This window comes from Neopelma chrysocephalum, unplaced genomic scaffold (genome assembly GCF_003984885.1).
Source record: "Neopelma chrysocephalum unplaced genomic scaffold, ASM398488v2 Primary Assembly neopelma1_24, whole genome shotgun sequence".
Lineage (NCBI taxonomy): Eukaryota > Metazoa > Chordata > Aves > Passeriformes > Pipridae > Neopelma > Neopelma chrysocephalum.
In genome coordinates this window covers 8,878,795-8,901,261 of record NW_020897693.1, presented here as the reverse complement: position 1 = coordinate 8,901,261, position 22,467 = coordinate 8,878,795, and the positions used below count along the sequence as shown (strand labels likewise).

The 22,467-nt window shown below is 52.5% G+C and overlaps 2 protein-coding genes across 5 annotated transcripts; one reads left to right on the top strand and one right to left on the bottom strand.

Moving 5' to 3' along the window:
* Positions 1 to 971: 971 nt before the first annotated feature.
* Positions 972 to 8,427, bottom strand: LOC113976862 (cytosolic 5'-nucleotidase 1A-like). 4 transcript variants are annotated; one of them, XM_027702483.1, is made up of 9 exons: positions 8,298 to 8,422; positions 7,910 to 7,985; positions 7,359 to 7,507; positions 5,666 to 5,726; positions 4,811 to 4,978; positions 4,317 to 4,446; positions 3,623 to 3,745; positions 2,361 to 2,539; positions 972 to 1,842 (listed from the first exon to the last, which is right to left on the bottom strand). In XM_027702483.1, the coding sequence occupies exons 4-9, from the start codon at positions 5,708 to 5,710 to the stop codon at positions 1,543 to 1,545; spliced, it is 945 nt and encodes a 314-aa protein (XP_027558284.1). In that variant the 5' UTR covers positions 5,711 to 5,726; positions 7,359 to 7,507; positions 7,910 to 7,985; positions 8,298 to 8,422; the 3' UTR covers positions 972 to 1,542. The 4 variants fall into 4 exon arrangements, with proteins under 4 accessions (XP_027558284.1, XP_027558276.1, XP_027558293.1 ...); XM_027702475.1 differs by lacking the exon at positions 7,910 to 7,985 and having other exon boundaries at positions 7,359 to 7,567; XM_027702492.1 differs by lacking the exon at positions 7,910 to 7,985 and having other exon boundaries at positions 8,298 to 8,402.
* A 1,327-nt stretch (positions 8,428 to 9,754) lies between these two features.
* On the top strand, positions 9,755 to 14,321 carry SYT8 (synaptotagmin 8). The gene is made up of 9 exons (XM_027674244.1): positions 9,755 to 9,890; positions 11,372 to 11,480; positions 11,845 to 12,002; positions 12,148 to 12,243; positions 12,473 to 12,640; positions 12,863 to 13,030; positions 13,220 to 13,337; positions 13,731 to 13,864; positions 13,953 to 14,321. The coding sequence occupies exons 2-9, from the start codon at positions 11,384 to 11,386 to the stop codon at positions 14,184 to 14,186; spliced, it is 1,173 nt and encodes a 390-aa protein (XP_027530045.1). The 5' UTR covers positions 9,755 to 9,890; positions 11,372 to 11,383; the 3' UTR covers positions 14,187 to 14,321.
* The last annotated feature ends 8,146 nt before the right edge of the window (positions 14,322 to 22,467 follow it).

The following is a 22,467-nucleotide window of genomic DNA, read 5'->3' as shown; positions in this document are numbered from 1 at the left end:
GAGCAGAGTCCAAATTGCCAGAGGAGAGGCTCCGCTGCACGGGGTGTGCCCTGATACCAGAGAGAGAACTGAGCACACCCACGAACCCCATCAGCAGGGAGCAGTTGCTCCCGAGACCCCCACCCACGCCCTCCACACACAGCTCTGGAGACCCCTTTAAGCTTGGGCACAGCACCCAGTCCTGCTCTGGCCCCTTCGGTGGCTGGTCTGCAGCCCTGGCAGCCCTGGCTCCTGCACGGCTTGTGCTGCAGGCAGCCCATCTCCACTGCCCTCTCCTGGTGGGACATCGGAGCTATGTGGCAGCTCTGTCTCCTGGATGGACCTCAGTGCTGGGTTGCAGTCCTGTATCTCTGGGAGCTGTGTCCAGCAGGTCTGTGTCTCCTAAGAGCACTCTGTGAGCAGCCTGCATGCCCAAGAAAAACTGACTTGTGCTATAATCTCTTTTATAAGGGGGAATAACTTAATAAGGGCTTTCTTTCTTCAACCTGTTCACCCATTTCTAAAAGTTTTGTAGGTCCTTTACAGTTTTGAAATCTTTCTCTTCTAAGTTTGGCTGGAGCTGCCTGAAGGACTTGCTACCACATCAGTGTACTCAGGAAACCAAGCTGAGTGTGTCTGGTGAGGCAGGGTCTTGAGGGCTCCCTTTAGGCACAGAACCTGGGAATAAATCATAGAATCATAGAATGGCCTGGGTTGGAAGGGACCTTAAAGATCATCCAGTTCCAAATCCCCTTGTGAGGGTAGGGGGGACACCTTTCACTAGATCACACCCAGAGCTCCACCCAACCTGGTCTTGAACACTGCCAGGGATGAGGCATGTACACCTTCCTTGGGCAACCTGTTTCAGTGCCTCACAGCCCTCATAGTAAAGAATTTTTTCCTAATATCTAATCTAAACCTATGCTCAGTTTGAAACCAATACCCCTTGTCCTGTCCCTCCAGGCCCTTGTAAACAGAATCTCTCCATCTTTCTTGTAGGCCCCTTCAGGTACTGGAAGGCTGCAATTAGGTCACACTGAAGCCTTCTCCAGGCTGAACCAACCCAATTCTCTCAGCCTTTCCTCATAGGAGAGCTGTTTCATCCCTCTACTCATCTTGATGTCCCTTCTCTGGACTCGCCTCAACAGGCTGATGTCCTTTCTGTGCGGCTCCATCTTGGAGACTGCCTGAGAACAGCCAAAGCTACCATTTTTAGTTCATGCTTCCTTTAGCTCACATGTGTGGCATTAGCTTCACTTAATTCTTTGAGAAAAGTCCCCAGGTCCTACCGGGCAGGTAGGTGTAGTCCTCAGTGTCACAGCAAAGGTGTCTTTCTCTCCTAGAGCAGTTGCATCTTTTCGCTTTATCCTAAGACCTAAAGGACCTCATATCAGGAGCAGAAATGAGCATTAAGTTTTGCATGGGAGTCCACACTCTTGTCCCCTTTTCCTGAGATTTACTTGCTGCATGTCAAGAAATCTCTCCTTCTCCACCAGAAGGTTTGCCTCCAACTGGCCCAGTCCCCTGTGTGGCTGGGGGGGAAGCCTGCTGGCCTGCAGCCCATCAGCAGGAGGGGACCCAGGCAGAGGGCACACCCACGTTTTGAGCCCCTTGGATGTTATGAAGCCCATCATCAAAGAAAATGTGAGGCTGGATCTGGGCGAGGATGGGGCCCTTGGGAGCCCCATCCATGAAGAAGGCCTCATCGATGGCCAGGCCCCATTCCCGGAGCGTCTTGATGGCTCGGATGCCCATGTCCCGGCCGCTACGTGCAGTCACCAGGTAGGTGCGGATGGGGGATTTTTCCTGGCTGAACTTCCTGCGCATCTTCCCAAGGTGCATGGCAAAAGTCTTCAGGGGACCCTGGAAGCACAGCAAGACAGTTGGGAGTGGGTGAAAAATAAGGAGACATCTACTCTGCCTGTACAAGCTACTTGTTCCTCTTCCAGGGTTCCTCAGGGCTCTGCAGAGCACAGGAATGCCCGTGGGCTGCAGGATTGGGCAATCTGGGACTGGTGCGGTGCACTGGAGTGCTTGGGAGGAAGGTGAGCCTTGTGGTGCTCATCCCAATCCCAAAGTGACCAGGAAGTGACCAGGCACTTCAGTAAGCAGTGCCTCTGGGTCTGAGTCCTGCAAGTGGTCATATCCTACAAAAGGGGATGTTGAGGATAACCACAACCCTAGATATTTGGGAGATGATGCTCACTTATAGGAGAAAACAGGCCAGATCCATTTCCAGGTGGACTCCACACCAGGGACTGAATGGTGGATGCCTAGGGAATTTGTAAGGATTTGTGCTTTTTTGGCTGCTCATGTAAAAGCCCAAGTGGCAGTGATGGCAGAGCCTGTGGGTGCCCAAGGAAGGGAGGTGGAATGCTCACCTCTCCCATGGGCACGGCCTCCATTGCCCGCTCGTACTGCACTGCCCCCTCCAGCCCGTGCTCCTGGAAGATCTGGTCTGTCTCGTCGGAGAAGAGCACGGCATCCCCGTCAAACACCACGCGGAGTGGGGTGCTGGGGGCCTGCACCTCTTGCTGGAAAATGAGCGCTGCTGAGACCCCTGTGAGACAGAGCAAGGTGGGGGTCAGGAAGGACACCCTCCCTGGGGGCAGCTCGTGCATGGCAAGCTCCTCCCCACACATCTGCTGCACCCCTGTCCCACACCGCCATGTCAGGATCTCCAAGCCATGGAGCCTTCTGTGGGAGTCGGCCCAGCCTTTCCAGGGCTGTGTTATGCCTCCATGGGGATGGACAAGGAAGCGCTGCTGATCAGAGACCAAGAGATCTCTGCTAAGAGATGGTGTGTGGTTGTCAAGGCATGAGCAGCCCTCCTCCTGGTGCTCACTCACCATGCCAAGCCTGGCTTTAATGTCCAGATTTAGCTCTGTGCTGTGAATAACACAGACTGGCATCTCCATTGATTGGCGTAATTGGCTTAATTTGGCTTAATTCCTACAAGATGCACCCTGCCCGCCCTCATCCATGGATCCAGGTCCCCAGATGGGAGACACTTGTCAGAGCAATGATGCTCTCAGGGAGGCTCCAGGAATGTGCTGTGTAGTCAAAGAAAGTCCAGGCTGCAGATGTCTTGCTTCTGACCTTGAAGAACGTGACCAGCTGATGTGCTCATACCCAAGTGAATTAATAGGAAGGCAATTAACCCCATTAGAGCTGTTGGGGAGACTGCACTCCCTCCCATCTAGGTCAAACGTGTGCTTTCATCTATCTCTGAGCACACAGTAACTCTGCATGTACCAAGGCAGCAAATTTCTATGGCATCCTCACAAAGCCCCGGGAATCACTGATGCACTCTCATGATCCAGGGAGCAGCCATGGCATTGCATCTCTGGTTAAAAAGGCTTAAATGTCAGGCAGGGAATGACCAGACCATGGCAGAGCTATGGCAAGAACGATGCATAAAGCACTCAGTGACTTGTGAAGGCATCTGAGCAACCCTGGTGTGTTTGCAGGCTACTGGTAAAAGGACAGAAGAGGAGATTGAACTGTTCAGGACTGTACTGATATTCAATGCCATCCACCCCTTGCCCCCGTGAAACTTTGGGTCTGGCGCTGCCTCTTGGTATTGGGCTATTTGGGAAAAGTGTGGTGTGTTTGGGGACGTGGGATGGAGAGGAGAACGCACCTCTCTGGAGGGCATTGCACACATCTGTCCTGTCAGCTGAGAGGAAGAGCTTGACCCCGTGGGACTTCAGGTACTGTGTGGAGTCCTCATCGCTGACAAAGCAGAACTTGGAGATCTCCAGGCCTTCAGGTCAGGGAATATGAGAAAAGTCTGTTATGGAGCAACATCCTCCTCACAGCCCCCCAGTCCCTCCCTGGGTTTAGCATGCTTTGCTGCAGCAGCTCAGGGCAATGAATTTCCCAGTGCTGTGTGGGGAACCTGCCCATGTTCTGGCTGCATCTTCTTGTTCTATTGCTCCTACAAAACTGTGGAGTGCAGTTAAATATTCCCTCCATCCCTCCTTAAATGAGCATTCCTCATGACAGCACTCTGGGATTTAGGGATCTTTTATAAAGAACTGGGTTTTTTCAGTAGCTGACTGAGGATGTCCAGGCTGTGCAAAATGCTGCCAGACCTCCTGGTGGTGCAAAGGATATGGCTGAAGGGAGCTGGGCTCTGCCAAGGAGCCTGCACCCTGGGTGTGCTCCGGCACCCTGGGCAAGCGACACGGGGCTGGCAGGAATTGAGCTTGTTTCCAATCCCTTCCCCTTGATTCCCCTGGCTCTCCATTTGCCACTGATGATCCACTGTGGTGCCTTATCTGTTTCACAGCCGCCCGGGGGAAGCAGGCACCCCCAGGGATGGGTCCCTTTACCGTAGTGCTTGGCGCTGTTGATGATGCGCACTCCGCTCTCTGGGCTGTTGTTGGAGAGCACCAGGATGTCAAAGAGATTCTTCTCTGCTGGGTTGCTCTCCAGCATCTTCTTGTTCACATACTGCACTGCCTGTGAGGACAAGATGGGACTCTTTTGGAGAGGCATGACTGCAGTGGCTTTGCGGGGGCTCTTCTGCAGTTGTTTAGTGGTTTGTGCTGTGTCAGCCATGGCAAGGCTGGCATGTTATGGAGAGCCAGATGCAGCAACCATCCTGCAAACCTCATCGTTAGGGAAGCAGGGAGCAGGATACCTCACCATGAGGGAGATGGACTGATGAGGAGCACAGGTCTTTATGCCCTGCCATGAGGCCAAGAGGCCAGGCCAGGGCCTGCACCCTGTGATGATGGGAGCTGAGACTTACAGCTGGGAAAGCTGAGCTTTCACCCCATCCTGCAAGTGTCTGCATGTGCCGCCAGCCAGATGTGAGGCTCACCTGGATGAAGGCAAAGGCTGTGCCTGGTGGGAGGGGCTTGTCCTGGTTGGCCTGCTGGTGCCTTGTGTACTCCTCCTTGCCCCTCTCCAGGTAGAGTTTGTGCTCCTTCTCCAAGTTGAAGATGGCTCTGGTGGTCACAGCAATGACCAGTGCCTTGCTGGGATCTTTCTGCAGGACAGGGAGGAAAGAGGAGTCAGGGGACAGCAAAGAAGGAACTCGTGGAGGTGGGGTGAGCAGGGGGAACAGGGGTCCACCCACCAGAGTGGTGGGGTTGGGTGCTGGAGGTATCACCCATGTGTCACGGTTCCTGATGCCAGACGTACGAAGCTCAGTTTTCATCTTCAGGCCACCAAGGATGGGGCTGGCAGTTGTGAAACCCTAACCTGTCTGGTAAGTCCCACATCCTCCAAGGACAGCTCATACAGAGGTGATTGCTTCATAATTTTGCAGTTTGTGGGCACAGTACAGCCATGGTCATCTGTTTGTGCTGAGCTGGGCACTGCTGGGTTTCTCTGCACATACTGGTCGTTTTACCCTTTGTGTCTGTTCTGGACAGTCTAATGAAGTCTCTGTGTATGTACAGAAGCTGCTGCTTTCTCCCTGGCCAATCCAAAATTTGCCCTTTCCATGCAACTGGAGATTCAGCCCTGCAACTTCTTTCCATGTGGAAATCACATGGACCTCCCTGGGACCAGATGCTCAGCAGCCCTGAGACAGGCCACTTCTGCTAAAACATAGGCACAAGCAATTGAGGCCACCACAGCTCTGGGTTGCGGTGTGTCCTCTCCTGTGGCGGCATTTCAAAACTTGGTTTAGAAATACCGGATGTGTGTTTTGTAATGAACAACCTTTTACCTGTTTCACATTGGTGTTTATGACTGTGCTTTCAAGCTCTGCCATCTTCTGTTTTCAGCTTCTAAGAGAAAATATAAAATGAAACTGACAGATTATAATACAGCCAATCTACAGAAGGGGAAGAGTGGAAAGGAGACAGGGGACATCCTACCCACCAAGTGGAGCAGCCCAAATGAACTCGCTTCTGCTGGCAGCAGCTCTGCTCCCAGGAAAACTGTTCTAATAGTTCCAATTAAATATGATGGAAAAGTGGCTTTTCAAACACAGATCATTGCTTTATTTTTATTTTTCTCAAAGGGTATTTTTCTTTGTGTGGAACTGCTGAAAGCTGTTGTGGAGCTATTTTCCCAGCAAAATAAGGCTGTCTTTAAAAGACAAAATAGATCAGATCTTATGGGTAGGTTTCTAGTTCACATCTTTATTGCCTTTTTTGCTACTTTTGCTCGAATGGTGAATTTGCATCTACAAATGAATGAGTTCACTGCATGAGAACCTCATTTGCAGCTGTAAAAGGCCAGAGTACGTAAAGATGTGTGGTGAGGGCTTGAGTGCGGTCTGGGACTGGGGCTGGTCTGCCCCTCCACAGCCCTGTGAGCCAGCCAGGCCGTACACTGAAGGTCTCAGCGCTACTCCAGGTCTGGCAGATGAAAATCTTCAGGGAGGTACATGGGTCTGCCTGTGAGGGCAACTGAATCATAATCCCATTTATTTTTGTACACCCAGGTCCTGTGGTTTCTGTAACCACCATGCTGTACGCTCCACTTCTATGCACCAGTCAGTGCTAAAAGTGGACCTTTAGGATTCAGCCTGTGGGATGGGAGCTGTTCCCATTCCCACCAAGGGGGATCCCACAGGGGTTATTTCCATCCAGTAGCTCCAGGATGGAAACACTGCAGGGTTTCTCTGGAGAGCAGAGGAAGAACAACTGCTCTACATGGATTGCTGGGAATGGGCAAGGGCGTTAAAACTTCATTTATCAGTTCATGCCCTACCTGCTTACTGGGCTGGGGGTTGTGCAAGCACAGATCAAAGCCAGCATGCAGCGTGAAGGGCAAGTCAGGGTCTTCAGGGAGACTTTTCTTTTGTTCCAATTTCCTTTAATTGATTTTTGTTATTCAGGGACTGCCTGGGCTGGCAGGCAATACACTTGTCTGATGCCAGCCTGAGAGCCAGAGCCTTGCCATGGGGAGCTCCGGGCTTGCATGTGCACCCCCTGACTGCCTCCGGGGTGGAAAGTCCTGCGGCAGGGCTGCTCCCCCAGCCAGGGGTGCCTGGAAAGCCAGGAGATATTGAGCATCCCTCTGCTTCCTCCATCCCATACCCCACGCTGGGAAGGGGTCTCCTCCCAGGGACCAGAGCAGAGGGTGGCAACCACCACCCTAGACGAGCAGGGAGAAGCTTTCCTCTGACAGAATCTCAGCCAAGTACTTTTCTGAAAGTCAAAATTGAATGCAAGGAGGCAAAGGAGCTGAGCAGCCCTTCCTGGTGGGAGAATCCACCTCCTAATGTCTGTTCTTCCAAGCGCTGCAAACCAAGCCTGACTTCTCCTTTCCACCTCCCTGCCCCTAATGCCCGCAAGTGCTGTTCGCACACAGGCGGGTGCTGCTGGTCCCCGCAGCTGCGTAGCGGGGGGCAGATGTTACCCCTCCTAGACACAGACAGGATTTCGTCAGAGAGAAAAGCCCAAACTCACCCCGAGCGCTGCCTCTGCTCCGCAGCACAGCCTGTCCAGCGGCAGCATCCCAGCTCCGGCCAAGACGCTGCTGTTTATATTTCCCCCTCCCCGCGCTGGCAGGAAGCAGGCAGGAGCCAGGATGGGGTGCAGCTCCGCTTCCCGGCGTGCTGGGATTTGTAGGCAGCCAGGTAGTTGGCGTCGTGCCCGGGCCAGACTGCATTTCCCAGCTGGCGTTGCACAGGCGGATCGTGGTCACCCGGGCCTGGTCGCGGACACACCGCGGCCGAGCCGGGGAGGCGGCTCAGCCCTATTCCAGCTTCTGGAGCTCCCTCGGAGCTTGTGCTCAGTGGCCGCGCACTGCCCACAAGCGCTGCCGCGGTATCTATTTCTGCAGCTGGAGTATTTATAGCATGCTTCTAGGCCTCTCCTTTCCCAGCCTCTGAATACACAGTGGTTGTAGTTTGGACCAAAAATATAGGGGTACCTGCACCAGAGTGGCTCACAGCGGTTCCAGGGATGCGGGGAGCAGAGGCTTGTGCAGAGTGTGGCAGGGTGTAGAGGGGGCTCACCATATTTACAATTTTCCTGTAATGTTTTTGGATCCCTTTTCCTTTCTTTTCTGAAAGCTGTCTCTCAGATAGTGCCCTGAGCAGGGGTGATTTTTGGGCTAGGATCTTGCTTTTCTGGATAGCTGTGTGGCACCCAGCCCTGTGAGGCTCATGGTGCTGGAATATTTCAACACCCCCTTTCTCTGCAAGAGTGTGATTGGCGATGGGGGGCGAGAAGGAGGTAGGGGGACAGGGTGGAAAGGAGAAGGGGAAAGGAGCTGACATGACCTGCTGCCATCCTGCAGCTTTTCCCTTGCCCAGCTAGGCCATCTCCCTGCCCCACTGCTGGAAAAAGGCCCAGTGCAGCAGCCTGCCCAGCCTGGCTCCTGCCAAAGGAGACCAAACCCACCTGCACAAAGGCAGCTGTCTCCCTGTGTCGCACCAGGTTATCACCAGTATCACCAAATCTCCTCTGAAAATGTGGGAGGCCTCCGGGGTCCTGTGCACTTGGCTTCACTGAGATCATAGAACCAGAGAATGGTTTGGGTTGCAAGGAATCTTAAAAGTTCCAACCCCTACATCATGGGCACTGATGCCACATACTAGATCAGGTTGCTTAGGGCCTCATCCAACCTGGCTTTGAACTCTTCTGGGGATGGGTCTCTGGGAAACCTGTTCCAGTGTCTCATTACCCTCTGAGTAAAGAATTTCTTCCTAAGGTCTAAATCTCTCCTCTTTTAATTGTCTGTAGCAAACAGCCTGTTGAAAAGACTGCTGATATACTCAGCTTTTAGCATGCTTATGCAGACCCCCTTATCCTGACTGATTTTATTGGACATATTCCCTTTTCCCCCATCCCCATAATGCATTTCTCCTGTGCATCCTCTGGGCCTGCCAGTTTAGAGCAAAAAGTCCTCCCCGAGGTTTGCTGCAGCATCATTCCTGCAGCATCTTCTGCTCCTGGAGGTGATGCTTCTCTGAGCAGCAGGATTGCAGGGCACTTGTGAGTAGGATTGCAGTTGAGATGGCTGAGGGGCAGCCCCAGCCCCCGTCCCATGGCTAGGCACCTGGTATGGCAGTGCCTTGGTGGTCATGTGAAAATCTGGCAGGACCGGTGAGCCAGGGTTGTGGGGCAGAGCTGGGACAGGTCTGGTTTCCGGGGCATCTCCTCCCATGACTACGTCAGCCATCAGGCACTGGCAGTATTGCTTCCTGCTTCTGACACCACACCAAATTTACGTGGTTATAAGGCAGGTTTTGGGCAGATTTTGCTGAACTGGCAGCTAGGGAAGAACTTTACAAGCATAAATTTAATGCAACAGGGATGCCCGTGAAATTGCTCCTGGCTATGTGCCTGGCTATCCCCCCTGGCACTTGGGGGATGAAACCACTCAAGCAGTATCCCCTTACCCTGTCTGTCCTCCCTGATGTGTTGGAGCAGAGCATTCCTGTTCATCCCCACTGCTGCACACATTTCCAAGGCCCTCACGTGGTGCATGCCCTGTGGGCCAGTAAGCTGGGCTCTCCAAGTACAGAGCTCACCAGGAATGGATACTGCACTCATCCCACTGCAAGTGTCCATTCCCTTGTGCTAAGTGCCTGCAGCCACACATCCAGCCCAGCAGGGATAACTTGGAGAAGTGAATTTCCCGGTGCACAGAGCTGGGCAAGGATGCCCATCAACTTCTTGCAGGCAGGAGGGCAGGTTTTGCTTCCTGGTCCAGCAGGGAGTTCCCTACTGGCTTTTCGCCTGCATGAACACTGCTTGGGTCAGCAGTGAGGTGGGGCTGACGGAGCTACTGAGGCCACCCGGTTCCTGAGCTGGCAAAGCAGACTTTCCTGTTTCACCTGTGCAGTGCAGTCACCATCCCTTCTGCACCCTCGGCTCCACGCCCAGCGGGGTCCCATCTCACCCCACAGCATGTCCCTGCCATGCTTGGTGGCTTGACCTGGATCCTGCATAGCAGGGAAGGGAGACTGAAGCTGAGAAAGATACTTGTTGGTAAGTCTGGATTTGGGAACTCAGTCAGCACAGGGTGGGAGCATGAATCAGGATTTTCCCAGTCCCTTTTCCAGGAGCATGGATGCTCAACGCTCCCTGCAGACTGCCAACCGAAACTATGCTGCCTCTCCCAGACTGCAGCAAGGCAGTGGCTCAAATCATTCTGCAGGGCTGGGATGAGGTTTTTTTAAACAGGGCTAATGTTAGAATAATGTGGGGGTCTGGGAGGCAAGAACTACTGAGACAACTAATTCTGAGCTGGGTGGGTGCCTCCTTGGCTGTGCTGTTGTGTCCACCCTTCACCACAGTCTGAAACTGTAGGCCAGCACCTCTTAAATACCTGAGCAGAGCTTCGGGTGTCCAATGGCACAGATGTCCCAGGTGGTACTGGACAAGTCACTTAACCTGCACCTCATTGTCCCAGCAACGATGCCACAGGGATGACAGCATTTCCCATGTCTCTCTAGCCCTATGCCCACATGCAGCAAAGCTCACTGCTGGAAAAATGAAAGGCTCTTGCTGGCTTTGTGGGCTCAGCAGAGGGAAGTGCAGATGTGATTTCTCCCCAGGAGAACCCCATGCAAGGAGGCAGGGTGAGGTGGTGTTGACTGCTTGAGCAGGGACCCATGGGGACGCAGGGCAGGAAGCTGGGGCTGCTAAGGCAAACAGGCACATACCTGCCAGCCTTGGTCACGGCACTGGGGCTGGGTGCCACCCTTGTCGTGGTGGCTGCAGACACTCTCACCAGGCAGCCTGGCTCCTGGCACATCTCTCCTGCTGACGCAAAAGGAATTTCACTATGAGGAAGCACTAATAAGAGCTAGAATGAGCAGTGCTGTAAAACCATCCTGCTTTAAATTTGAAGCCTTTCCTTAAGCTGTGTAACGTTACCATGTGCACAGGTCAGGATCACAGAAAGTTTCCAAACCGCTGTGACCCCAGCATGGTGGTGGCACTGCCACCTGCAGCAAGGGCAGCAGCCCTGCTGCAAGCCCAGGAGCCAACCGTCCCACCCCTCAGCCCTGTAAGAGAGGGGAAAATAGCCAAAAAGAGGTGTTAGCTAGTGATGGGGCTTTCCTGGAGCTGAGCAAACCCTTCAGCTCATGCTGCCTGGCCAGGGAGGAGCCAGCACAAAACAGCTCTTGGGTTTGTCCCCTACAGACAGGTGATTCCTCTTCTCAAAAAAACCCCAGAAAACTCCCTAATCCATCCCCCTGATCTCTCTCCTTTCAGAAAGCAGACTTGCAGGGATATGAACGAGAAGGCTGTATGCGAAGGGCTGGCTGGCGCAGAGCCCTCCCTGCCCGCGGCTCCCTCCCGCTCCATTTCACAGCTCATTGCCAATGTGGCCAAGCCCTAACCGCTTACCCTGGGCTCTGTATTTTAATTGTGTTTGCTCTTGTTAGAGCCCTGGGCCACGGGCAGCACAGGTGCTACTGGAAAGGAAATCCCCACCCTGTTAATTTTGCCTGTGTCCCCAGGTCACTCCAGCCATGGCAGTGGCAGCCAGGACTACGACCTCCCCGCATGCCAACATCACCACCACGGCTTGGCCAGGCATTTTGGACAGCTGGCTTAGCCGAATCCCATGTGAGTACAGCAGCTCTTGCCCTACTCTCAGGCAGCATTTATCTGGTGGGGCTCCTGGACTCTGAGACTATGTGTCCACTTCTCTCTCCCTCCAAATCCCTCTTTCTAGTGGGGTCCTTCAGGGTGGGGATGCTGCAGAGTTGGTACCATGCTGCTCCAGGAGTGCAGGGCATCCTTGCTGTCCATTTGGGGAATGGTCTCCAGCTGCAGCCTCCCTGAATGGGGACTGTCCAGGAATATAGGGGCAACTTTGAAAGTACAACTCCTTAATGCTGAAGCACCAGGAAGGGGTTTAAATGCACTCCATATGTACTGCTTGGTTTTAACTGTTCTGTCCAATTCCATTCCTCGAATATCGCACCAGTACCCAAATGGGCGCTCATCGCCGTGGCTGTGGCAGGGGCCATTCTCCTCCTCCTCTTCCTTATCTGCATCATCAGGTGCTGCTGTGTCAAGAAAAAGCCCAAGAAGAAGGAGAGAATCAGCTTGTGCCCCGTCAGCAACTCAACCACAGCCAGCCTCGTGCGTCCTGCTTTCCCCTCAGTCCCACCTCCCTTCTCCCTGAGAGGTTTGCTGCTGCACTTCCCAGTCCCAGGGATTGTGGGAGCACGGCATGGCGGGGACATGGCTGAGCACATCCTGAGGGTAGTGTTGCTTTCTGCCACAGGTCCAGCCTGAGATGGAGGACCTGGAGCGAGGAGTGGAGCAGATGCGTCGAGGAAAGCTGCAGTACTCCCTGGAGTACAACTTCCGCACACAAGAGGTGGGGATGCACATGGCCATGGCACAGCAGGGAAACAGCTTTGCTATTGCATGATTCCTCTTTCCTGCCCACTGAGGTGGGCCCAGGTTTCCACCTGGCTGCAGCCTGCCAGCTCTCATGCCTGCGTGGTGTGAAAGCGTCCTCACTGTTGCACTCACTTCCCACTGAGCCTTCAATTGTCTGACCCTTCCTCCTCCACCTGGTGACCTTGTGCATCACTCCTTTCAAGCTGAAAGTCGGTGTGAAGCAGGCAGTTGAGCTAAAGGCCATGGACAGTGGAGGCACATCCGATCCATATGTGATCGTCTACCTAACATCTGATATGAAGAAGAGATACGAGACCAAGGTTTACCGCAAGACCCTGAACCCCATCTTCAACGAGAGCTTTACTTTCCAGGTAGAAAACTACAGCCAATGATGGCTTTTTGGTCCCATCAAGAGTGTTGTTGCATAGGCACTGCTCCTTGGGCAAAAACCTCTCCAGACAGGGAGATGCTTGTGCAAGTAGGATGGGGAAGAGTCAGAGAGAAATACCTGTTATTGCATTGTTACTGCCACATCCCATGGGGCAGGGCTGCCACTGAAGAGTAAATCCTGGCTTTTGGGTCCTCCCCTGTAGGTACCCCAGGCAGAGGTGCCTGAATCCACACTGGTGATGCAGGTTTATGACTTCAACCGCTTTGCCAAGCATGACATCATTGGTGAGGTCCGGCTGCCCCTGGCCAGTGTCAACCTGCAGCACGTTATCGAGCAGTGGAGTGAGCTGGCGGCAGCCAGTAAAGTGGAGGTCAGTTCTGTTGGGTGGGAAACTGCCAGGAGGGATGCACTGTTGCTTCACTTGCCACCACTCCAACAAGCAGGCCCTTAGGGGCAAGCACAAGAGTGGGGGAGACTCGGGATACCTGAGGCCTGGTGTCATAACCCCAGGCGAGCTGGGTCCTCTGCCTGGTACTAATTGCTGGCATCTCTCCATCAGGAAGAGCAGCTGGGTGAGATCTGCTTCTCACTGCGCTATGTCCCCAACACTGGCAAACTGACGGTGCTCATCCTGGAAGCCAGGAAGCTGAAGCGAATGGACTCTCATGGACTCTCAGGTCAGCAGGGGCTGCTTGTGCTTAGATCTTCCTACTCCTGCCCAGGCTTCAATGATGGTACCAAGAGCTGCAAAGCCTTGAAAGCTCTTGGTGTTAAGACCTGCTTCCTGCTGCCACCACCCTACCCAGACTTTGGCTGACTCCCAGCCTTCCCAGCACAGATACTCCAGCTTTGTGCAGAGCTGGAGATATCTTCCAGGAGGCGATGTTATGGCTGGATTTTACAGGAAGCTCATGGCAGGAGGAGGTGAGCTCTGGGGTGGCTGGCTTACCATGAGGAGTGACAAGTGGATGCCATGCTCTGCTTGGGAATGGCTCAGGGAACCTGTTTCGTGTCTGAGCTCCTCAGTCAAAAATTGTCACTTGTGCCAGCTGTGTCCTCTCTCTCCTCAGATCCTTTTGTCAAGGTGCATCTCATCCTGAACAGGAAGAAATGGAAGAAGAAGAAGACAAGTGTGAAGAAAAACACCTTAAGCCCTTACTTCAATGAGGTGTTTGTTTTTGAGGTGCCTTTCAATCAGATCCAGGTGGGTTTCCCTGCAGCGCCCAGGGCTGAGCAGGTCCCCACTGCAGCAAGCCCCCTCCCACTGACCCTCCTTCTTGTGTCCCCCCCAGAATGTGGATGTGGTCATCTCCGTCTGGGATCACGACAAAGTGACCAAGAATGAGCCCATCGGCAAACTCTTCCTGGGCTGTCGAGCCACAGGCAACCAGCTGCGGCACTGGTCCGACATGCTGTCCAACCCACGCCGGCCCCTCGCCCAGTGGCACGTCCTGCAGCCCCCCGATGTGGTTGACAAAGCCCTGGGACTGAAGTCTCACCTCAAGCTGCCCCTGGCCTCCAGATAGTGGGGGTCTACTTCTCCACCCATGGAGCAGGATGGTGGGCTTGTGGAGGAGAGAGGGGCTTCTGCTCAGCAACATCTTGGTCCCAGCTCAGTGTCAGAAAAGAGGGGACTGGGACTCCTCTTGGCTAAGAGATGATCTGGCTGCTGGTGCAGTTCATGCCCTGTGTAATGCTTGGGGTGGGGCAGCTTGGTATCCCAGGGCAATGCTGGACATGGAGCAGAGGATGCTAGAGGAGATGGCATGGGCACAGGAGCCAGCTCACCTCAACTGGTCATGGGCCAGGGGCAAAAAATACAGAGTTTCACGCTCATGCAAAAACACTGAGTCCATTGATATTTATAAACCCTAACTTTATGGTGGCATGGGTGGGAAATTTCTTTGGTTGTGAATAATTTGACAAGAGGTGTGTTCTTGGAAAGGCTTTATGTGTCCTGTGAAGGCTTTTAAACAAGACCAAGACGTTGAAGCACCTAAGAGGCTTGAGAGGAGAGAAAGAGTGGAGGTTGATGAGGAAAGTGTTGGAGACACAGGACTACGTCTCCAACAGAGACCTCTTTAGTGCCTCTGCTTTAAGCGTCCTCTGTGTCCTGGCTAGAGGCTAAATGAGGCAGCAAAATCATGCACTGATTGTCCATGTGGCTTCACTCTTAGCTCATTCCCAGCCCATGATGATTTGTGCACTCTAAGATGTCAGTCAGGCTATGGGACTCATCAGTGAGCATCCCCACGGACCACACAGACGAAGATGCACAGTGTCAGCTCCATTCACCCCACACGGTCCTACAGTAGTGGCACAGCAAGGTTTGCACCTCTGGCACCTGGAGGTGCTGCCGGGGTGGAGGGGCTGAGGCTCTCGCTTTCATAGTGTGATCACACTACCCTAATAAGGCTGGGTTGCATCCCTCACGTCACTTCTGGGCAGGTTTCGTGTGATCTGGAAGGTTTTTGTGGCCACGTTCCTGCCCTGCCCTGCTTTGTGGGGGCAGGGTGGGGGGCTACATAACTAAAGATCACTCCTAGAAGGATGAGGGCATCAGAGCCGTGCCTCTATGTGCCCTTGATTACACTGCAGTTTGGGGTGGCTCAAGAGCAGCTCCTCTGAGCCATCTGCAGGAGGAAGCTCCTTGGCTTGGGCTAGAGGAGGAGGGAATTGCTTTTGCTCTAAAATACTTCTGCTACAAAGCAGCCACAGCACACACAAGATCTGGGCTCATATAATGGTTTTTGGCCCAAAAGACAAAGGTCCTTTTCACCACAGGGAGCTGCAGGCACAGTGCTAATAGCTATTGCATGGACTGTGGAGGGGAGAGAGCCCAGTGCATTAATGAAAAGCCATTAATATTAAAGAGCGGTTAATCTCCGATTACCCAGAGCTCCATGGAGCAACTATCCAAGAGTTAAACAAACACGAAGCTGAAGAAGATTATGAAAACTCTCGATAGAGATTAATGACCTGAGCTTAACCATAAAAACCTGCTGTGTCTGCTCCATGATAAATATTCTCCAGGCTTCACTGTGGCCGTGAGGAGAGAAGAAATGACAGGGTGGTTTTGAGATGACTAACAAGTGAAGTGTGGCTTCTGCTGGGGAAACAGCATCTGCTGGCAGCCGCTAATGAGATGGAGGAGGAAATCAGTCACCTGAGAAAGACTTGTAAAGGGATGTTTTAAAGCCTCAGCCTTCAGTCTCAGCCTAGAACAGGCTGTGCAGAAGGGAACATCTCTGAACTGGGTTTGGGGTCCAAATTTTATTGCCAGGCTGGTTTTTGGTGATGCTATGTGAGGATTTAGGGCCATGCAGGACCCAGAAGGGCTTTTGGAGGTGTTTGGAACATGCATTTGTGTGTGCATGTGTGTGTGTGTGTGCGTATGTTCTGGTCCCCCTATTTTGAAGTCAAAGCCTTGGGGTTCACTGCATAATTTATGGGGCTGGGCATAAAAGCCTGTGCATGTTACTCCCAAAACAGAAGCAGTTGAAGAATGTAGAGGGACATCACCTCCCTGAGAAACATTACCCCCTGTACCAGTGTCTGCCCCTTCTCTCTCCAGCTTTGGCCCTGCTCAGTGCCTGAACTGCCAGTGCTGGGTGAGCAGAGCTGGTGAGGGAAGCCCGTGGTGCTTTTAGGGGGAAGGCCAGGGAACCAGCAAGCGAGCACCCGGCTGGCCTGGCTCTGGGCAACCTGGAGTGAGCCTTGGTGCAGTAAAACCCAGCAATCCAAGTTGTTTGTTCAGGAGGGAGAGGCGAGCACGTGGGGATGTTCTCCACCCAGCTCCAGTTTTTAATGCACCGCCGAGACTGCTTTTTCCCTCTGTCATCGCTTTTCCTTCTCAATATGCCTTGTGCGTTTACAGCAAGGCTTTGAGCACTCTCCTCCTCTGGCAGGATCCTCTTAGTATCTGCTGGCAGCTGTTTGAAGCAGGGCTGGTGGATCTGGGCTTCATTTCATGGCTAATTTCACCCGAAATGAACACAGCCTGCTTGGGAGCCTGTTCACAGGAAGGCAAACAGCCCTGTCTTGTGTGCAAGCCGTCTTCTTTTCACCTCCCTGTGGCCTCGGCAAGGCTGGTTGTCTCTCATTCACCAAGGCCAGATGTCTATCTTCTACCTGACCAATGCTGCTCGTGCACCTGGAGTGGAAGATGCAACAGGAAGAGAAGTTAAAGGAGGGGGAAACCAACCCCTCCTCAGCTTCTGTCTGTGCTGGATTCCCATGTCTGCATCTAGGGGGCAGGGCAGGTACATGCTCTAAGCTGCCTGTCTCTGTGTCTTCTGGTCTGTGGCCCCTGTTAGAGCCTCACCAGCCAAGATTTCTTCTTCTGGAGATGGAGCTTGTTTGCAAGAGGGAGAGAAAGCAGCAAGAGAGAAACCACGGGCATAGAGCCAGCTGGTAGCCAACTGGTGGCTGGAAGCTGGGGGTTTCTGAGTGGCTTTTTCCAGGAGGCAGGAGCCAGCCTTTGGCTGATCCTGCACCTCAAGGGCAAAGAGGGTTTTGCTGGTGGGTTAAGGGGGGGCAAAAGCAGGTATCCAAAGCCAGTCTGCATGGTGCAAGATGCCCAGGTAGTGGGTGGGGATTTTGTCACTCTGCATTTAATTAGAAGCTTTGCAGGTCAGTGTCAAGGTGAAAAGCAGGGCTCAGGCCAGGCATAGGTCTATTAAAGGAGACAAGAAGTACCGAAAATTGAGGTGTTTGCTATTAAGATTCATAATCTCAATTATTTACATCTAGATCCAAGACTTCTGACCTCCAGAAGTCCCTCTTAAAGTGAATTATTCCCATATTCAGTGATTTTTATGGTATTTGTCCCTGCACTTTAAGAAATCAAACGGGAGAGCTGCACAAGGAGAAGACTGAGCCTCATATGTGCTTGCAACCAGTCGTCTGCCGTGAGATAAAAATGATTACAGGCTGTCATCATTCGGCCTGGGTATGGACTGGCTGTCCTCCAGCCACAGATTTCTTGGCTAGTCTTAGAGTTTTTGAGAGCTGGAGAGTATCTAAGCTCTTCTCACTAGGAGCAAGCATGCCTGTTTTACAAATATGCCTTAGCTAGCATCTTTATATCTTACAATTTTATGGGAAAAATGGGTACTTTGTCCTGCATGTGTTTTATTTTTTAAAAGCTCTAGCTCCTGGATTCGGGGGGTCTTGTGCAGGTTTGCAGCTTTTTCTTTTAAAGCACGTTTGTGGTTGTTTGTGTGTTTGTGTAAATATTTGAGGAAGCCTCTCAGCTCAATACCCAGAAGCGAAGTGGGAGGGTGGCTGGCTTTTGATTGAGGCCCTTGCAAAGAAGCGGGGCCCTGGCAGCCACTGGCCATGCCGTGACCCCGGGGTTTTCCGTGGGAGGCTGGTGGTGTGTGATGGGGAGGTTTGCAAGCTGGGTGGGGGGAAAGCCAGCGCCCCTCAGCTGGCACAGTCAGTGGTACAGTCAGGGGGCAGCTGCTGGCCCCCGGCCCCCTGCCCTTGCCTACAGTAAAGCACTGCAGCAGCGAGGGGAAACTGGTGAAGGGTCCTGCACAACACAGGGTGGGAGGGACAGCTGCCATCAGCCAAGGGCTGTCTGGGAAACTGTGGCAGGAAAGAGGGCACTGGGAAGGGGTGCTGGGAAAGCCTCCCTGCTTGGCACTGGTGGCAAAGGGGTGGAGATTGAGAGGTCATGCCTGGGTGCTGAGGTCTCCAGGGCATCGCATGGGAGGGAGAGAGTGGGGGCTTTGTGCTGCAGCCAGGAGCAGGGTAGGGGAAAGGAGAGGGGGAGGAGGGCTGTGGGATGGTGTGCTGCTGCCTTTCTGGGTGATTGCTTCCTCCTCTGCCCCATCTGAGTCTGTTGTGGATGTTACTCTCAGTTTCTGAGAGAGATGCAAGGAGCCCTGTCCCTATTCCTATCCTTATCCCTAGTCCCCTTTCCTTATTGCCTTTTTCCTAATCTTTCCTCCCCCTTTATCCTGCTTGCTTTTTCCAGCCCCTCTTCCCTGCCCTGACTGCTTCTGGGTCTGTTATATCTGGGACTGTTCCTGCCCCAGGTTGGGCTTGTTTTGCTTCTGTATATGGAGGTATTTTTAGGACCACTTTACATCTCAGTGCACCTTGCCCTGCCATGGGCAGGAAGGGAGGAGAGTCTTCCTCATGGGGTTAGAAGCTTCCTGTCCCAAACAGTCTGGTCCGAGGACCAGGAATGATAATGGGTGTGTGGAGGTGCTTCCCAAAGTTCCATTTGAACTTTGTGGGCAGACTCAGTAAAAACAGACCTCCCATATCTCCATACTTCAGGCATAGGCAGGATGGAGCCCAGGGAGAAGCAGCACAAGGATTTCATAGCTTTTATGCTGCCAGGCAAAAAGTGCTCCCCAAAGAAATTCAGCATTATGGGCGAGTGGGTACCCATCAGTGATGACTTGTTGCATGTCAACAAGATAGGAGTTTCTCAACCAGCCCTGCTGATTTCACACAGAGGTGATGAAACCCCTGCAGGCACTTATTGCCATTCAATTTGAGCAGAAACAAGCACGAAGTATGTTAGCAAGAGGAGTTCAACTGAGCTTGAAAAGAGGCCTTGCCCTGCAAACAACCCAACCCATATCTTATTTTACGTCCTGTGAGCAGCATCTGGGAAGATGGTAGGTTTGCAAACAAGTGTTTCATCACCCTGACATCATACAGACATTGCAGATGTCCCTGTCTGAGCCCAAAAAGCCCTCTGTAGGAAATGGGCACTTCGAGCTGTGAATCAGTCATCATTCCCTTACAAACATTGTACCCTTGGAAGAGCTGGTGAAGCCCATTGCCTGTGAAGGAGAGGTTTGTCTAGGGTGGAGACCTGCTCAGCTGGCATCTGGTTTTGCCCTAGACAGAGAACATTTTCCTCTTAACTTACATAAAAGACAGAGCAGTTTAGACATAGAAGCCTGAATTTTGGCATGAAGGGTATCACTTAAGACAGCCCAGTTAAAACACTTGGCCTTGGTGTTCACTCTAGATGGGACAAAGGGTGTGTTCACATCTGCAGAGGCCTCCACTGAAGGATTCTCTGCTTTGGATGCACTCATCCCACACCACCCCTGACTTTTGCACATGTGCTAAACTCAGGTCTGGCTGCATAGGGGAAAATTCATGTCTCAGATATCCCCTGAATTAAGCATCTAGGGGTGTTCTTGAAAGATGCTCATTGGGGTTGGGTGTTGAGTTTTCCTGGCTCAGCCCTCTTGTACTCTGAGCTCATCCCCTCCCTTCCCAAGCCTGACTGAGAAGCACCTCCAGAAGACCTTCCAGAGGCCCATCTCCTTGCAGCTGTCTTCTCCCATGGCTCTCTGTGTTGTCCAGGTAGGCAAGGCTGCCAAGGGTCTTTGCAGCTGACATCTTTTTTGAAAAGTTAGGTGTCTGGGGTCACACAGCATTTACAAAAAGCCAGTGTGTTTGAAATAGATAAATTTCGGAGGATTGTTCCTTGCATGGCTACTGGTTTGTAGGGTAATTTCTGACCTTGGGGAGAGAAGAGCTTTGTGATTTATTACTGTTTTTCTTGAGGTCTATGGCCAACTGTTTTTGTGGTTTTTTTTAACTAACACCATGTTCTTGCTGCTGCTTTGTTTTGGCACAGAGAGCCTGAAAGACCTTTCGAGAGCAGGGACATGTTTCAGCCATACTCATTTAAGCACACAGAAGTCTCAGTTTGTTCTCCAGACATGTTCTGGGTCATGTCCTAATCTTAACCAGGCTTTGAGGATGCACATACAGATGAAGGATTGTGATCAGGTGTCGGGTCACTATGGTAATGCTATCCAGGGGCAAGCTTGGTGGTAATTCCACAGGGATCACCTCCTGGACACATCAACTGCTGAAGGCCTGAGCATGCACCAGCCCTGGGCAGACGTGTTCACTTTCCAGAGAGCTGCCAACTCAGCCTGGGGTCATGGAGAAAGGGCCATGCTGTGGCAGAGTCCAGAACTTCTGGTCCTGGGCAGAAGTGGGAAAAGCTTCTGAGAAGAGTGAGCTGTGTGCCCAGGGCTGAGCTGGGATCCAAGTGATCCTAACCCTGGCTATGAACACAGACTCTCCATTGCTGGAGAGTGAAGCCCCTGTGTGCTACCATGGTCAGAAGGGGCTTCATTCAGAGGCGTTTTCTGTTTTTTGCCCTCTCCCTGAAGCTGCTCTTCCCCTCTTTGTGTTTTCAGTCTGAAATGCTGTCCTTCCTCCAGGCTCCAGTTTGCAGTGAGTTGCAAACACTTCCAGCAGCACCAAAGAGTGTCCCTCTGAAATGGAGGGGATCATTAAAATGCCTTGTTTCTCTTCAAGGCCAGTGCTTATGCTGAAGGCATCCCTATGTGAGTACTTATGGGTGTCCATATGGAGTGATTCTGTTCCTTGTTCAAACTTGGTGATGATAAAAGTGAAGTGCATGAAGAGAAGGGTGGCGATGTGGTGTCCATAGTCCTGCAACTTGGCAGGATACCCTAGTCACTCTGCTTAGCATCATCAGCAGGAGGGAACGACTGCTCCAGCAAGCCAGCACCCCAGTGCTGGCAGAGTAGTCTGCAGGTCCAGGCAAGCCTTTATGGCATGTTTGTAACTGTCCCAGGGCAAGAAGATGGCTGGTTATGTGCAAGGTCTCCAGGACCTTTAGTGTCTCTAAGTGCTGCTCTGGGCAAAGCCAGCTACCAGCTCATGTCTCCTTGCATGTGCAGCTGGAGAGATGAGTTTCCGTAGTCTCATCAGTCCTTTCCATAATTTTTTTTTTTACAGGTGGAAGAGACTGAGAGCAGAGGGGCAGCCCATAGGATGGGGTCCCTGGTGCAGGCCCGCAGATCCTTGTTCAGCAGACTCCCCTTCAAGACCAAGCTTTCCAGTCACTTCTCCCTCTTCTTGCCACTGTTGTGGGGCTCTGAGCCTGATTCCAGCCCCCTTCCACATGCCAGCTCCAAGAAATCCCTCAGGGGGAGCTGGAAGAAAAATCTGTATCCCAAGGAGTCCACTGGTCAGAAACCTGCACATTGCCCCTTCACAGGACCCGTTTTCACTCAGGTAACTGACTGCATCTAATTGGGTAGCCTCAGTTTCACCTACAGTGGGCAGGTGCTGAGCATGAACAGCACTGGCAGCATCACTGACCTGCCTAGTGACCACAGCCTGAGTGGCATCCCCTACATCTGCCCCAGGGAGGGTTCAGGTCATGCCTCAAGGTTGACATCTGGGCTCTGCTCCATAGAGATTGTCATGGAATGGGGCAACCCTGCTTCTGGGACACCAATGAGTGCGTGTCCTCATCCACTGTTGGGATGGCTTCTCTCTAGGTCCTGCTCACATCATTCTGTAGCTGATGGTCAAACACAATAGGAGGCTGCTGTCAGCTTATGAGTTTTTAAGGTACCGGCTGAATGTTGAGGACTATCATCAGGACCTGCTGGTGGGTTTGGAGCCTGAAGGCATCAGCATCACGTGCCTGAAGCATTCCCTGTCAAGGAAGATAGCATAGAGCTAAACGGATGGGGTGGCCGTGTTGTTTGGCAGAAGCCCGGAGTAGGAACAGCCAGAAACCTTAACCCCATTATATGGGCAAATGAGGTGATTGTAGCTGTTGACTATGTAGGACAGCATTGGCACAAGATGTAAAAGTGATGGCCTTCCTTTGTAGAGTTCTTAGAGGCTGGTGTCAGCAGAAGTAGAGGAGGAGGAGGTTTTTTAGGGATACACTGGAGGGAGAGGGTATGTCCTGGGCAGGATGGGAGCCATGTGCTTTGCTTTGGTCCGATCTGATTTTGGGAAAGCAAAGGCCAGTCAGATACAGGTTTC